We start from the raw sequence: 16,897 nt of genomic DNA on the forward strand, positions 1-16,897 counted from the left end.
GGCTGTGGAAGGGGAGGAGAAGAGGCAAAATCACTGGAGGGCTAGGGAAACGTTGCTCTGGGGCTGGAAAGGATTGGCCCCCTGGAGACCGGGCTGTCTCACGGGTGGGGGTGGGGCGGAGTCACTGTCATTCGCAAGACTACATATCCTTGCATGGAAGCAGCATTTATTGAAACACAGGCTGAGACAACCCAGAAGGCAAGGCACCCACAGACAGTCATAACAAGAGGGAGACTCAGGAAGTGGCCTCACCTTCTCCATCCCACCGGCTCTGCATTGGACAGACCCCCTCCTGCACCGGCAGGGGGAGATCTGGAACAACCTTGGAGTTTTCTTTGAAATGTATACAGGTGCAATGAATAGCAAGACCTGTCCCAAGTCAAAAAGATTTCCCCTCTGTAATGGGCCCCTCAACTGGGAGGTCACCTGAGGAGTTTGGCTGGGACAGGTTAACCCGAAGAAGGCAGTCAGAGAGACAAGCAAAACTCAAAGGGAAATAACCCTTGGGGCAAGTGCTTCCCGCAGACCTCCCTGCCAGGAGGGGGTAGTTGCTGGGAGGGAGAACTTGGTCTCAGATTCTCAGGTTGTGGGACACTTGGCTGGATGTTAGGCTCACTCCTTGTCTCAGGGGAAGGTCAAGCTCCCATGAAGTCCAGCCACCCTGGGTGATTGGTAGTGTCCCATAGAGGTCGGAGAATAGTACGGGTGGTTTGGCCCCGGGTATTTTGGAATCAGATTGGAGGTATGGGAAGGGCTGGGAATGACTCTCTAACTGAAGGCCGGAGGAGAACCAGGAAACAACTCCCTAAAACGAGCAGGTGGCAGAGTGCGGCCGAGGGTCTTTCCCTCTGTAGGAACATGTGGAAGATTCCGGAAGCAAGCACACGATTTCCATTCACACACCATCCCGAGCTCTGGGGACGGGAACGCAGGCAGCCGGGGACTCTACGCAAAGCGGACAGACCGGCTGCTCCCGCAGCTGAAGCTGGCGGAGCGGGGCTGGCAGGGGGCACAGGAGTCGGGCGCCATCACCGTGATGCTGCCTCCGGTGGCCACGGGGCCAGAGGCAATCTGGCGCCCCGGGGTGGTGCTGCATGTGAGGCCCCCGCAGGAGACTCCGCCACGGGAGCTGCTGACGCCTGTGGGGACAGAGGGGACACAGAGGGTGAGTGGCCTGCCCTGACCTCACCAACCAAGGGACTTCCGCATAGCAGGAGCTTCCTCCTCCGGAAAGAAGTTTACTGGTTAATGACTGAGGTCCGGCTCCTCTCAGCATCTCAGTCCTTCTAGGGGGCTGGGACAGGGAGGCGCAAAGCTGCCTGGCCCTATTTCCATGGCCTGCAGTTCACATCGCCACCAGTTGAGGGCGCTCAATGCATCCATCCCTAACTCCGGAGGAGCTCCCTAGTGAGGAGCCCGCGGAAGAGACAACCCCCTCCCTGTCGGGAAAGCATTCCAGGTTCAGCTTTGCCCGTTCACAAAGCCATTTTTTTGGAGGATGTTCAAGCAGATACTTACAGACATTCACGGAGCCCACACCTTCACACAGCCTGTAGGGAAAGAAAACTCGGTGAGTACTGGACACGGAGCTGGAGTCCTTGAGGCAGGGACAGAGAAGGCCCTCTTATGTCCGGATCCTGCCGCCCGAGAGGCACGGAGGGCTCCCCATAGTCTACGTTTCGCAATCACCTTCTCTCTCTAACCGTTCTCTGAGCACAGAGACAAGGCCTTCTGATTTCCAGCAGAGGTGGGCGCCATGATGAACTCTGCCGGCTGCCGCCAGTCTGAGCGACCCCTCACCCTTAGTGCTGGTCAGGCTCACAGGAAGGAGAGTCCAATCAAATGCAGCAGTGTGTGTGGAAGGGCTTTGTGCCAGTGAAGAGCTAGTACATACGGAGTGCATTGTCCTTATGGTGCCCAAGCTCCGTGTAGGAAGCTTCTGGAAAAATTGGGTTTGAGAGGCACGTGACTTGGCCACACGTCCTGCCTCTTGCACTTATTACCTGTGGCCACGAGGAAGTCACTGCACACTGAGCCTTATTTCCTCGTCTTTGGATGTGAAAAGTGACACCTACCTCATTGGGTTGTGAAGATTACAAGGGGCACTTAGCATAGGCCGACGCATAGTAAGTGTCTGATAAATTATGACTATTCTCAAAGCTTGAGCTGTCCTAGCAGTGGGTAGAGATGTAGCTCACACTTGGGCTGAGGGAAGCCCCCTCCCAGGGGACCAGGGCCTCCTATGGGCCAGATCCTCCTTAGCCCTACCTGTGCTCCTCGCCCTCCAGCAGCCGCCTGTAGGTGGCGATCTCGATGTCCAGGCCCAGCTTGGAGTTCATCACCTCCTGGTACTCCTTGAGCAGGCAGGCCATGTCCTGCTTGGCCTTCTGCAGGGCGGCCTCCAGCTCGGCCAGCTTGCAGCGGGCGTCGCTCAGGGCCGCCTCGCCCTGCTGTTCTGCCTCGGCCACGGCGGCCTCCAGCTTGGCCCGCTATGAGGAAGGAGATGTGAGGGCAAGGATGAGACAGAGAAGGCACAGCTCGGCTCACCTGGACTGAGGGAGCGGGGGCAAGGAGAGCAGGGTCCAGAGAGAAGTTAGGTTAACTACATACAACCAGGTATTTAATGAGACCTTGGACGTGAGGAAGGAGATGGGAGCTTTCACCTTCTCTCCCTGGTGGTGGTTGCTGAGTGGCCAAGGGGAGGGGGGTGACATCAGTGATATGGCTTCTCCTGCTTCAAGTGCTGTGTGATTTGCTTGGGTCTCTGCTTCCTCACAGGCACGCTGTGAGGCCTCATTTGGGCCAGGCTTTTGCCCTCCTGGGGGCAAGGTGCCTGGTGCTGCAGTCTGCCTGTGCTGACTGTGATCTACACCCCCTCACCCCACCACCCCCAACCCTCTCGTACCATACCTGACACTTGGCATTCTCGATCTCAGCGGTCAGCCTCTGGATCATGCGGTTCAGCTCGTTCATCTCCTCCTTGGTGCGGCGCAGGGTCTCCCCGTGCCGGATCACCGTGGCCTTCATCTCCTCGCACTGGGGGGAAGCAGAGGTGCTCCTGAGGCTCAGGATGGAGGTTCCCACCCATTCAGACACCACAGATGGTTGGTAGGTTGTACAGTGCTCAGCCTGTGCAACTATACATGGCAGCCCTGCTCTGCCATCCAAACTGAGAGATGTCTGTCCTCTTACCATCCCTACAAATCAAAATCCCCAGACAGCAGAGGCCTTCTTTAACATATATCTGGCAACCTGCCCACTGTCACGTCCAGAAGGCAGGTGTCCTCTGCCCCTCACCTTGCTGCGGTACCAGGACTCGGCCTCAGCCCGGCTGCGGCTGGCGATGTCATCGTACTGAGCCTTGATCTCGGCCACAACGCAGTCCATGTTCAGGTCCCGGCTGTTGTCCATCTTGACGATGACCGAGGTGTCTGAGATGTGGGCATGGAGAACTTGGAGCTCCTGGGGGCCAACAGTCAATGCGTTTGGGTCTGGTGCTTGGTCTGGGCCATGGGTTCCACCCTTAGGGGCAGTGTCCACTCTCTGGAGGGGGCACTGGTCATGCATGTTACATGACTCCTGCTGCACGTGCTTCCCTTTCCCCCCTTCATTCACACACAGGTACGTCATAAAACAAGAAAGCTGGGAGGGGCCCCAAAGAGGAGCTGGGGACAGCCCCTGACTTAACAAATGGGAAAACTGAAGCCCAGCATGTGGAAAAGACCTGACTCAAAGTCACCCAGCTGGGTAGCTGGGGTTTGAATGCCGAGACCAGTGATCTGTCCATTCATTAAGACCCCTTCTCTAACCGGAGACCCACCCTGACCACCGCCACCCTCACATATGTACTTTCATATCCATGTACAGACTGACACGCCCCCAGACCAGCACACGGGCACACACTGCAACAACAACTCCACAGACGTGGAGAAGCCCAAGCACGCACACACTCTCCTCCGCCCTGAAACATGCGTGCTAGGCTCTCCCTGGGTACATACATACCCGTGTCTGTCACAGCCGTGCAACATGGCTCTCTCGGATGTGTGTGCATGTTCTCTCGTGCGTACATCACCCACATCGGGAAAACACGTGCACACGGTGCACTATCTCCCCTCTTTCTCAGGTCCCCCACCTCCCCTCTACCTGCCCTGGCTGGTCGGTAGGGGCCCCCTTACCTCATCGTAGAGGCGCTTCAGGAAGCTAGACTCCTCCACCAACGCTTCCACATTGGCCTCCAGGTCTGATTTCCGCAGGTAGGCGCAGTCCACGTCCTGGTGGTGGAGGGGAAGGGAGGGCGTGTGTGTGTGGGAGGCCTCTGCGGTCAGTGTGGTGACCGTGCCCCGACGGAGGCTGGCCAGATGGGTCCCCCTCCCTCCCTGCTCCATGATCAGCCCCCTCACCTTCTTCAGAACCACGAACTCGTTCTCTGCCGTGGCTCTCAGAGCCACCTCCTCTTCATACCTGGGTTTGGGAGGGTAGAGAGGGGTCACAGCTGAGGGGTTGGGGCTTGGATACTATCCCAGCTTCCAGGCAAGCTCTTCCAGGGCTCAAAAGGGATTGTCCCTGTCAACGTTATCTTTTCCTTTCCATGGTCTAGTTTGTGCATTATTTCACTTGGGCTAGCCCTTGTCCCAGCCTGGCTCAATCCATCCCAGTCCTGCTGTGTCTGGGATGAGATCAGGGAATGCATACTCTGTTCCCTCTGTGAATCCTAGAGCCAAAGAGAGCCAGTGCCTTGGGCAGTGAGAACACAGAGCGAACATCATAACGCCAGCTGGGGTGGGTAGGAGCACAGAAAACTGTAGAACTCCATTGGGTTTCCTCTCCTCACTCCCCGTGAAAGCAGCTCTAAGCTCCACAGGGCCTCCAAGGTGTAGAGTGGGGCCAAAGAATCGGAAGAAACCCAGGCAGTCCCTTCCTCAGGTTCCAGGCAGGCCCTGCTGCTAGACAGGCAGGATTCTTAAGCTGCTTCAACAAGGTTGAGGATGGAGCCTTCCTACTCTCCCTGTGTTCCCCCAGCCCGGCTGCACTCACTTCTTCTTGTAGCCCTCCAGCACCTCCTGCACGTGGTTGAGCTCCGAGGCCAGCCTCCCGCTGTCGGCCTCCACGCACTCGGCCTCCCGCCTCAGCGTCTCGATGTAGCCATTGAACAGGGGCTCCATGTTGCTCTCACAGCAGCGCTGGTTCTGGTAGAACTGCCACTTGGTCTCCAGAAGCTTGTTCTGCTGCTCCAGGAAGCGCACCTGCCGCCCAGGGTGTGAGGATGGGATTCAGGGGGAACCCAGGAGGTGCCTGGTGCCCTGGCGATCTTTCTGCCCTTGGTCCGCACTGAATAGCCAGGGCCAGCCAAGGGCCAAGCATGGGGTTGAGTCTCTGTGACTCAAGGGGACCCGCTCCCGGCCTCCAGGAGGCACTGTGGGTATGGGGGAAAGCGCCCTGGGGCTTGAGGCCAGAGGTCTGGTTCAAGTCCAGGTCTGCCACTTTAAGTGGGCAGATCCTCTAACCTTTTGGGGCTTTGTTTTCTCATTTCTAAACCAGAGATGCTAATAGTGCCTCCCTTAGAGTTGGAAAGACTGAACAAGTTAATACATGCAAAGTGCTTAGAACATTTTTGACACATGGTAAATGCTCAACTAATTTAACCATGACTATAATTAACAGTTCCTCATTTATTAATTTATGCAACACTTATTGAAAGTTTAGTGTGTGGTGCTAGGGCCCATGCTAAGATACACACACACACACACACACACACACACACACACACACACATCTGTCTATATCTACAGTTGACCTGGAACAATGCAGGGGTTAGGGGCACTGACACCTCCCCTCCCCGCCCCCACACAGTTGAAAATTTGCATATAACTTTTGACTCCCCTAAAACTTAACTACTGTTAGCCTCCTGTTTGACGGGAAGCCTTACTGATAACGTAAATAGTCGAGTAACATGTATTTTGTTTCTGTATTAAATATTGTATTCTTCCGACAAAGTAAGCTAGAGAAAACACCTTACTAAGAAAATCACAAGGAAGAGAAAATACATTTACAGCACTGCACTGTATTTATCAGAAAAAATCCTCTTATAAGTGGGTCTGTTCAGTTCCGACCCGTGCTGTTCAAGAGTCAACTGTGTATGTCTGTCGGTCTCTACCTACCCGTCTATCAATTATATTCCATTCTCACAACCCTTCGGGGGGGGGGGCAGAAATTATAACCCTTCTAGTACAGATGGGGGACACTGGGATGCCTAGCTCATTGCCCCACAAAAGTAAGTGAGAGTTGGGGTCTGCTGTCTCTGGAGTCTCCTTTGCCTGCCCCACCATAGTATGCCTAAGCAGCTCCTCTAAACTGTCTCAGCTTCAATTTGATATTTAAAAAAAAAAAAATGAAGGGGCGTCTGCGTGGCTCAGTTGCTTAAGCGTCCAACTCTTGGTTTCAACTCAGGTCATGATCTCATGGTTTGTGGGCTCGAGCCCCACGTTGGGCTGTGTGCTGACAGTGCGGAGCCTGCTTGGGATTCTCTCTCTTTCCCTCTCTCTATGTCCCTCCCCTGCCTGAGCATGCTCTCTCTCTCAAAATAAACAAACATTAAGCAAAATGGAGATAATAATACCTACCCCACTGGGTCATTCTGAGGATGAACTAAACTCACTAAGATCCCCTGACTCCAACCCCAGAGCTGGGTCCCATCTATTCTGCCAAAGTGAGGCCGCATGGACAGAGGGGCCAGCACAAAGGGAGGGGCATGGGTGGCTTTCTTGGGAGGCAGCCTCATGGCATCTGTGGCATTCCTCCCACCAGACTGGGTGCCCCTCTTCCACATTCCCAGCCTTCCATCCATGAAGGCGGCTGTGCCAACCTTGGCTGGTTAAGTGTCACACTCCCTCGTCCACTATCGTCCTGGGAGAATAATGCTAACAGCGAACGTTCATTGAGCACCTACTACATGCCAGCGTTTTTCAAGCACGAACCCATCAATGCTCACAACAAGCATGTGAGGCTGGTTCTGTTATACAGACAAGTCACAAGCCCGAGGTCTCACGCTGCCGAGAGGCAGAGCAAAGATAGGGAGGTGGCGTGGCTGTGAGCCGTGCCCCCGCCCCCACTTCCCCCGAGCTGCCTGGTGGGGAGCCATATGCCTTTTACTCTTTAACTCTCCCCCTTTTCTCCCACTCTCGCAGCAGCCAGTGCCCAATCCAGTTTTGGGGGGGGGCACCTCTGATATTCCTGTGTTGTCTTGTCTCCAGAAGCACACACACACTTTAGATCACAGACTCCGTTTCTGGACCACACCGGGCCCTCGGTTGCACTTTGTTGGAATTAAGAGACAGAAACCGATCCTTTGCCTATGTTGGCCTGCAATTCTCTCCCTCTGTCTCAAACCTGGCTCCATGCTGTCTCCCCAACACACGGGGACCTTCCCGAGGGGAGGGCAGGCCAGGGCCTTCTCTGGATCATCATCCCAGGCCTCACTGACCTTGTCGATGAAGGCAGCGAACCGGTTGTTGAGACACTTGATCTGCTCCTTCTCCTCGTGCTTCACACACTGCGCATTGGGGTCGATCTCCAGGTTGAGGGGCGTGAGGAGGCTCTCGTTGACCGACACGGTGGTGATGCAGGGCGGGCTGGGCCCACACACGCCGCCGGAGCGGTAGCCGAAGCTGCGGCCGCAGGAGCCGGCGCGGAAGCCGCCCACGGCCATGCGGGGCCCACAGGAGCCCAGGTTGGAGAGGCTGCGGCTGCCGAAGCCCGTCAGCCCCCGGTAGCAGGACACCCCTCGGTAGGGTGCCGCGCTGATGCAGCAGCGGTTGCCAGTTTTGGGGGCCACAGCCGAGCAGGAGCTGAAGGTCCTGGTGACCCCACATCCTGAGTTGATCCGGTAGGAGCGGCAGGACATCGTGTGGGTCTGAGCAGAGGCTGAGTGCCGCGGGAATGAGCCAAGTCTTCGGTGCGCTGCTTAGGATCCTCTGGCCTCTCTGATCCTCCCTGGTCCTTTTATTGGTGGGGAGAGCTGGGGTTGGCTGCATAAAAGGAGTGAAAAGCCATTTTATGTTGTTTATTGGCTTGGGGAGTTTGCCAGCAACTCCCCAAAGACTCATCTTAAAGGTGAGCTCAGCGGCGACTCGGGGCCTCCGTAAAAGTATTGAAGATGTTATTAGGGACACTGTGTTTGCACTTTTCATCTTCAAAGCTCGTTTATGTACATTAAGTAATTAATTTTCTCTCAGTCTCAGATGGCCCCAACCCACACTTGGAGACGGATTTGAACTCCATAACTGTCTGAGGTGGCTGGCGTTGGGGTCGAGGCCGTGGCCGCTGTCTCAAGGCGGGGAGGTCTAGGGCCCCAGTTGGGGCGAGATCCCACGAATGCATTACCTCTGTCCTTCTGGGCTCCACGCAGGACACGTTCTCAAGTAAATCACTGTGATGGATTGGGCAAGTCGAACCCACCCAGGCGTGATTGGCTGGAACGTGGTTCAGATCTGTGGGACCGTTTTGACCATGCTCCCTGCAGGACAGAGGGCTAGAGCACATGGTCTCTTAGAACCTTCTGGATTCTGGCCCAGAGGCTCTGTTTCAGAGCCTTTGCTTCTCACCCAGCAATTTGCAAACCACTCAACTCTCAGTGGCCACAATAATGGCCACTTGCGGATAATGGGGAACCTTCCCTCTTAGCCACTTTCTCCCAAGGGACGGCAAGGAGGGAAGAAGCCAATCCTGGGATAACCTGGCTTCTGCGAACTTGCTCTGGGCACCTTCTCTTGGCTCTTTAAGAAGAAATGGGTTCTCTGAGTCTCTCTTCCGGCCAAGACTACCAGCCAGAGGAGGGGCACATCTTGTCACTGTCATCCCTAGAGAAACCTTTAGAGATGGGGGCGGGAAAGAGGCTTTTTTCTGTTCAGAGGACATTGTGATTTCTGGCTCCTAGGGGCTGTGGGAACCTAGCTCCTCCTAACGTCCCTGCTTTCCTGTTTATCCTGGAGCCACTTATTAGGATAATGATTGCTATTCTTTTAAGGTTCATTGAGCACAAAGCTGGAGGATGTGGTCTTTGCCCCCAGGGAGGCCAGCTAGGCACCCGAGGTGTTAGGAGCTTCTAGAAGAAGGGAAGAAGGGCAGAGGAATTTCCTTGGAGGGGTGACAACCCCTCCAGGGAGCCTCCCAGAGCCAATCATTGCCACTGCCTGCATCCTCCCTCAGGTGCCTGAAGGTCTGTCCTGGGCCTGCTCTCATCTCCACAGATGCCCCCCCCCCCAAGTCTTTACCCAGGACCAGGCTGATTGCCCTTTATCTCCACACCCCCCATGTGTTCTTTCAGGAGGGCAGAGAGACTTTGGGCAGCTGGTGGGGAGGAGCAGGCAGCCTTACCGGCTGGCCCCAAAAGATCTTCAGATTTGCTTCCCATCGGGAATGCCCCTACCACACCCCTGCACCCAGCAGAGAGTGGGTGTACTTCCTGCCCCACCCATGGTCTTCACCTCCTCTGCACATTTATGACTTCTTTACCCTTTCAAGGCTGCTTTTAATGTTTCCTTTAACCTGATTTCACTAGTATAAAAATTGGAGGTGGAGTCTGGGGGCGGAGAGAGGAGTTCAGGGGCTGATTCCACCCCCCCCCCGCCTTAGTGGGGGTGCTGCTGTCCTGGGTCCAGGGATGTATTCTGGCACCTTGGACAGTAAGCTCCTGACTGCCTGTTGTGTAGACCTGGACCTGGTGTGTAGGCCAAAAAGGATTTGGGCCCTTTGAACATGGTGGGGGGCCAGGGGGAGGGAGGATGGGCAGGTGTGGGAGGTGGAAGGTGGGTGGACTTTCTGCTCAGCCAGCTTGGAAAGCCCACAAAACTCTTCTCAACTCTAGTAAGCCTCTACTCTCCTTCAGCTTGTTGAAAAGGATGGACCTAGATCCATTTCTGCCTCTCCATGGGGGCAGGGGGGCAGGAGGGAGTGAAGGCTTTGTCCCAGAGGGAGGCTCCTGAGTCAGCTGCTCCCCATGCCTCCAACACACAGACACACACACACACACACACACACACACACACACACCCCTCCCAAACCTCCACCTCGAATTGGGTCTGGGCACTGAGGATGGGGAAGGGGATGCTGGGGGACTCAGGAGATGTGGGGAACAAGGGCTTGAGTGTTTCAGGAGTGAGGCCAGGCTCCAGCCTGGCATAGGGATGTGTGCATGGGAACTGGGCAAAGTTTGCATTGCTGTAGCTGGCAGCCGAGCCCAGGGCTGGCCGGGGCTGCTGGAGAAGTCTGTCTGCATGGTGGTTTGGACTGGAGCCACCAGGCCAGTCTGGCACAGCTGCCCCGGTTGGGGCGGGGTGGGGGGTTACGTAGACCCATGGGACCTGGGTCTTTGCTGTCTGGTTCTACCAAGAAAGGGACAGAGAAGCCATAGACCCATGCCTGGTTCTACTCATTACCCATGACCACCTCTGCTTATGGGACCAACTCTGGGGTGAGGGTCGACCTCCCTTCACCGGCCTCCTTCTCTTTTACTGCCACTGAGCCCTATAGGTTCCCAAGCCTCCTCTCTGGTCACACCTTTCCCTGGAATGTTCCTAAATGGCTGGCCACCTCTTCCAGGAAGCCTTTGTGAACTAGTCAGAGGGAGGCTGTGATTTCTCCTCCTGTCTCAGCAGACAGCTTGTAAAATGCCGTTTCCAGGGCTTCCCAGGTAACTCCAATTATCTCCTTCCACACCCATTTGTCTTGGGTGCTGTCATTCATCCCCCTCTTTGGTCCTGTCCCCTCCTGCTCCCATATCTTTTGAAGGCCACACCCAGTGTCAGGAATGTGCACTTAATAACCCACATCTCTCTTGCAATGTGAAATGCTCCTAAGAGGTCACTTCTTCCAGGAAGTCTTCGAGACCTAATTGAGTGAGAGAGATGCTTTACCCCACCCTGGAGACCCAGGCTACTTGCCCACTGCCCGCACAGCCCGTTCAAGTTGGGCATCGTCCATCATCTCTGCTGGTCTCCACACTTTTTAGTTTTTGAATCAACACCATGTCTTGGTGCTGGGACACCGATCTTTAAGGGTTTTCTAGCCGCGTGACACTTTCTTTGGCTTTTATAAAACTTGGGCATGACTCAGTACCCTAGGTGAGAGGAGTGAGGTCTGAGCAGCCGGGAGGAGCTGGATGACCCACTGTGCTGTCCCCAGTGCATCCAGGACAGGGCCCTGCAGGGCCCATGCAGTCAGTACAGCCGTTCCCAGGCCTGCCCACCTTCCCTCTCACAGGCTTCCCTACAGGAACTGCAAGAATCCCCGTAGTTTCTTCCTAAACCCTATCCATGTGCCTTCCTGCAGGTGGCTTTCCCTGGTGGCTTTGCTGTTGCCTGTGGCCACTCTGGGTCAGCTCATCAATTAATACAGGGCCTCTAATTTCAGAATCGGACCTTAGTAATGGTTTGGAAAATTTTTCTTTTACTCATTTTTTTAAAGTTTATTTATTTATTTGGAGAGAGACAGAGACAGTGCAAGAGAGACAGAGACAGTGCAAGGGGGAAGAGCAGGGAGAGAGAGGGAGAGAGAGAGAATCCTAAGCAGATCCGGAGCTGCCAGCGCAGGGCCTGACATAGGGCTGGAATTCACGAACCATGAGATTGTGACCTGAGCCGAAACCAAGAGTCAGATGCTTAAACCGACTGAGCCACCCAGGTGCCCCCTTCTTGACTTTTTTTTTTTTTTTTGGCACTAGAACCATTTCCCTAAATCACAACAGGAAAACAGCTATATAAAGCTATAAGTATGTAACTCTGTAACTGTATACACATATATATTTATTTATAAAACAGGTAAGATTGGCATGTGGTTTCTCTGCTTGCCCTGCTCCCCTCTGCTCCATTTTCAACACCTAGAGTGATCCCCTTAAAATAGGAAATTGGAGCCTGTCACTCCTCTGTTCAAATGCTTTGGTGATTCCCCATTTTGTTCAGAGTAAGACATAGTCCTCAGGATGCCCAACAGGGTCCTGTACCACCTGACCCTGTTGTCCCCCTTTTCACGTCATCTCACTCTCGGCCACCACACTGGCCTTCCGCTGCTCCCCGGACACCCCTGCAACACTATTAACTCAGGGCCTTTGCACTGGCTGTTCCTTCTGCCCAGAATGTTCTTCCCTCAGTCTCAGGCTTGCTCCATTGTTACCTGTGGGTCTTTTCTTGCCTTCAAAGAGGCTCCCTGATGGTTCTTTATAAAATGGCAACTGTGGCCTCCCATCCCCAGGACATTCTTTGTCAGGCCTATCTTGTTCTGATCTTTTTCTTCTGTATGGCACTTAACACCTTCTAACACTCAGTAATTGACTTATTTATTCTGTTTGATTATTGCCAGTCTTTCTTCTTACTCTCCCAAACAAGAAAACAAAAGTGCACAGGAGCAGAGACTTTGTCTGTTTTGTTCTTGGTGGCCCCCAAGCACTTAGAACAGCACTGGGAATATAGTAAATAGTAAATATTTAATAGTAAATATATTTATATATTTGATAGTAAATATAGTAAATATTTATTGACTGTGTAAGCGAATAGATACCTTGGATATGTTAGATATTTAATGTTGGCAGAAAATGAAGCCTTGTGGGAAGAACTGGCCTTTCAGCCCCAAGGAGCACACCCAGTTTGAAGCCCTCAGGGTTCAGAGCCCACCGAGGCTTTTTCCTGTGTGAGGTGGTGGTTTCTTGAACGCCTGTAGGGAACAAAGACTTACAGAGACACAGAGTGGTGTAAACAGGGCTATGCTGGGCTGGTGAGAGAGAGGGTGGGTTTCTTTGTTAAAAATGCTATGCGTTGTTGTAATATTTGTGTCGCAAGCACGATTTTGGAGGACAAAATTGTTTTAAAAGATTCTAAACTGCCCACAAGAGCATTAGGGGAATGTAGTTGGAAAATCCCATGCAGCGCCTCCTGGAAGGTTGGTGGCCAGCAGAGGGCAGCAAACCCCCACCACTGGCCCCGCGAGTCTGAGCCCAGGATGCAGAATGGGAGAGGCCGGCGAGAAGATGCTAAAAAGAGTCTGCTGACACTTCAGCATCCGCCCATGTTTGGTACCGGATTGGCAGAACTGCTGAACACAGCTACTCTCCATTAGTCATAAAACCAGAACCACCGCCACCGCCATCATGAAAACAGTAGCCATTTGCTGTGCACCCACTGTGCGCCAGGCTGGGTGCTGAGCCCCTCAGTTTTGTCACTGTGTGTCACCTCCACAACGACTCTTTGAAGGAAGGAATGTTTTCCCACTTTACAGACGAGGCAAGAGGCTTATTGAGATTGACACAACAACTATGTGGTGACCGGCATGGGCTCTGGAGTCAGAGCGCCTTTGTGTCCACCACTCACTCAGCCTCTCCGGGACTTGCTTCTGTCATCTGTCAAATAATCATGAAGGATCTTAAGAGAGAATAATACAAGTACCTACCACATAATGTTATTGAGAGAATGAAGTGAGTTAAAGCATGAAAAATTCCTGCCTATTATTTAGGACCACTGGCCACGCAGCTGGTACCTGGAGCACCTGATAGTGGCTCTGCCCACACCAGAGTCCACGGGTTTGACCCCTGTGTGATCCTTGGGGGAGAATTTTGGGGGACAATTGACCTCTTAACAATATTGAGTCTTCCAGTTCATGAAGAGCGTCTCTGTCCATTTATTTGTCATCTTTGATATCTTTCATTGTTGTTTTGTGATTTTCAGCACACAGATGGATCCTTCCCATACTTCGTAAAGGCTTATGTATACCAAAACATTTCACTTTGGGGGTGCTATTGCAAACGATACATAAAGAATGTTTAATTTCCAACTGCTCTTTGCCTGGACATAGAAAGGCAGTTGGTTTTTGTATCTGGGCCTTGCATTCTGCAACCTTGCTAAACTATAGATTCAAGCTTCCCACAACCCCCTCTTTGGATCCCTTCTATTTGCGAGAGCAGCTCACAGAAGTCAGAGAAGCATTTTCCTTACTAGATTATTGTTTTATTATAAAAGGATGCAACCCAGGAACAGCCAGATGGAAGAGATGCTAGGGCACAGGGCTTCGCCACTCTCCCCACATCTCCATGCGTTCACCAACCTGGAAGCTCTCTGAACCCAGTCCTTTTGGGTTTTTATGGAGGCTTCAGTACCTCGTCCTGATTGATCCATTAAACCTCCAGCCCCTATCCCGACTCTGGGAAGTTTCAACCCTGTAATCACTGGTTTGGTCTCCTGGCAACTAGCCTCTCTCCTTAGGTACAGCCTAAAAGTCACGTTACAAACATAACAAAAGACAACTTTATCACTCTCCTCACTTGGGAAATTCCAAGGGTTTTAGGATCCCTATGCCAGGAAGGGGCAAATCCAAATATCTATTTTTTATTATAAATCACAATACCACACGTGCCCATAAAGCCAGCCCTGTATTTGGGTTATTGATTTCTTCTTGAATGAGTTGGGAACTTGTGTTTTTCAAGAAATTAATCCATTTCCTCCAAGTTCCCAGATTTATGGGCATAGAGCTGTTTGTAATACTCCTTTATTATCCTTTTAATATCTGCAGTGTCTGTAGAGATGTCCCTCTTTTCACTCCCGATATTGCTAATTTTTGTCTGCTTTCTCCTGCCCCTTGCTCAGTTTGGCTGGGGGTTTCCCCATCTTACCAGTCTTCAGAAAGAACCAGCTTTTCAGTTGCCTGACGTTGTCATTCTGCTTTTCAATGTCTGTTTTCTGCTTTTATCTTTCTTATCTCCTTTCTTCTGCTTTCTGTATGTTTATGTTGCTATCCTTTTCCTACTTTCTTAAGAGAGAAGCTTAAATAATTGATTTGAGACCCTACTTCTAACTTAAGTATCCAATGTGGTAAATTTCCCTCGAAGCACTGGGTTAGCCGGATCTTAAAATTTTGATATGCTGTGTCCATTGTCATTCAATGGAAATATTTTCTCATTGTCCTTGTGACTTCCTTTTTGGTCTCTGTGTTATTTAGAAGTGTGCTGCTTGATTTTCAACTATTTGGAGGTATACTCCAGATGTTTCTGATACTGATTTATAATTTAATACCATATGGTTAGAGAACATGCTTTGTATGGGGTTGGCTTTTTAAAATTTGTTAATATTTGTTTTGTGGCCCAGAAATGGGCTATTTTGGTAGATGTTCCCTGTTGTCACTTGAGAGGAATATGTATTTTTTTTAAGTTTTGGGGTGGAATGTTCTATAAATGTCAATTAAGTCAGGTTCATTGATAGTGTGGCTCAAGTCTTCTGTATTCCCATTGACTTTCTGTCTACTTGTTCTGTTGATTACTGAGAAAAAAGTGTTTAAATCAAGTATGATTGTGGATTTGCCCATGTTGATTTTCAGTTCTATCAGTTTGTGGTTTATGTGTTTTGAAGCTCTGTTATTAGGTGCATCTGCATTTAGAATTGTTATGTCTTCTTGCTGAATAGCCCCTTTTCTCTAACTTAAAAATATTTTTTCAATATTTGTTTCTCTTTATTTTTCATATTGGATAATTTCTATTGATCTGTCTTCAAGTTATTGACTTTCTTTTGTCCTCTCCTTTTTGTTGTAGAGCCCATTAGTAGTTTTTAAATTTTATATGTAGTGTTTTTTTTTGTTCTAACATTTCCATTTCGTTCTGTTTTTATAGTTTCTATTTTGTGCTGAGATTTCCTACCTTTTAATTCACTTCAAATGTGTTTAGTTTTATCTAATGAAACACCATTATAATAGCAATTTAAAATCTTTGTGTGATCATTCCAACATCTGTATCACCTTGGGATTGGCATCTGTTGATTTTCTTTACCCCTTAAAACTTGGTCACATTTTCCTGCTTCCTTGATATCAAAAAAATTTTAGATTGAATCTGGGACATTTTAAATATTATGATGTATAGACTCTTGGTCCTGCTAAAATCCTCTGAAGAAGTTTATGTTTTGTTTTGTTTGTTTTAGTAGGGCATCTGCCTACTTAGGTTCAGACTGAAGGTTCTCCATCTGCGGGAAGCAGTTCCAAACTTAGTCCAGTTTTCCAAGCCTTTCTTTGCTTGCTGACTTGTGTCTGTCCTGTGTCCGTTCCACTTAGGGGTGTGTCTGAAACATGTGCAATGATTTCAATCTTACTTCAGTTCTCAAGGCTTTGGCTTGCTATTTGGGTCTTTTCATGCATGTGTTGCTCAAGGGAGAGCCCAAGACTTATACGAGTTGTGGATTTACACACAGAGGAATCCCCTTCTCCAGCTTTCCTCTCTCAATCCTTCCTCTGTGAGGTCTGTTTTCCTGGCTCCTCCTTCCAGAAATATCAGCTTTATCTTGGAGTCTCTGCTGCCATATCATGGCTGCTGCATGGCTTCATGACTGGAATCTGCTCTCAGGCCAAACCTATGAGAGAAAAGAGGAAAACCTGAAGATTACCCCTTCATATTTTCCTGTCCACAGTGGCCCCATTTCCTGCTTCCTCTGGCTGGAAAGATGGGATTTCTATTAAAGTTATAGTTGATTGTGCTGATGGCTCACAGCCTTACCACGGGGGCCTGCCATGTGGGCAGAGGGGAAAGAAAAACATGGTTGCTTCTTCACTTTTGTCTTCCTTCCATGATCTACCTGCTTTTATTTACTTTTCAGAGTCCTCTAGTGTGTTGGATTTTATCCAGAGATTTTAGTTGTTATCAGTGGGAGAGACAGGCTATAATAGGCTTACTTCATCATGGATGCAACTGAAAGTCAACTTAGTTTTAACAGGATCACCTTGGCTGCATTTTGAGAACATACTGAGGGGAGATGAGAAGAGAAACAGAGGGTCCAGACAGGAAGTTTCTGCAGCAGTCCAGGCAAGAATGGTGGTGATTTGGACCTCAGTGGTAGTCATGGAGGTGGTGAGAAGCAGTTGGATTCTGGATATTATTTGA

General features: G+C 51.1%; 1 protein-coding gene across 2 annotated transcripts; it reads right to left on the reverse strand.

Moving 5' to 3' along the window:
- Positions 1–945: 945 nt before the first annotated feature.
- LOC102949931 (keratin, type II cuticular Hb5) lies at positions 946–7,900 on the reverse strand. Of its 2 annotated transcripts, none has more exons than XM_042990824.1 (9): positions 7,481–7,900; positions 5,035–5,243; positions 4,401–4,461; positions 4,176–4,271; positions 3,298–3,462; positions 2,911–3,036; positions 2,269–2,489; positions 1,519–1,550; positions 946–1,139 (listed from the first exon to the last, which is right to left on the reverse strand). In XM_042990824.1, exons 1-9 carry the CDS (start codon positions 7,898–7,900, stop codon positions 946–948), a joined length of 1,524 nt encoding a protein of 507 aa, XP_042846758.1. The 2 variants fall into 2 exon arrangements, with proteins under 2 accessions (XP_042846758.1, XP_042846759.1); XM_042990825.1 differs by having other exon boundaries at positions 946–1,132; positions 1,515–1,550.
- Between the last annotated feature and the right edge of the window lie 8,997 nt (positions 7,901–16,897).

Source organism: Panthera tigris, chromosome B4, assembly GCF_018350195.1.
Source record: "Panthera tigris isolate Pti1 chromosome B4, P.tigris_Pti1_mat1.1, whole genome shotgun sequence".
In the NCBI taxonomy this organism is placed as follows: domain Eukaryota; kingdom Metazoa; phylum Chordata; class Mammalia; order Carnivora; family Felidae; genus Panthera; species Panthera tigris.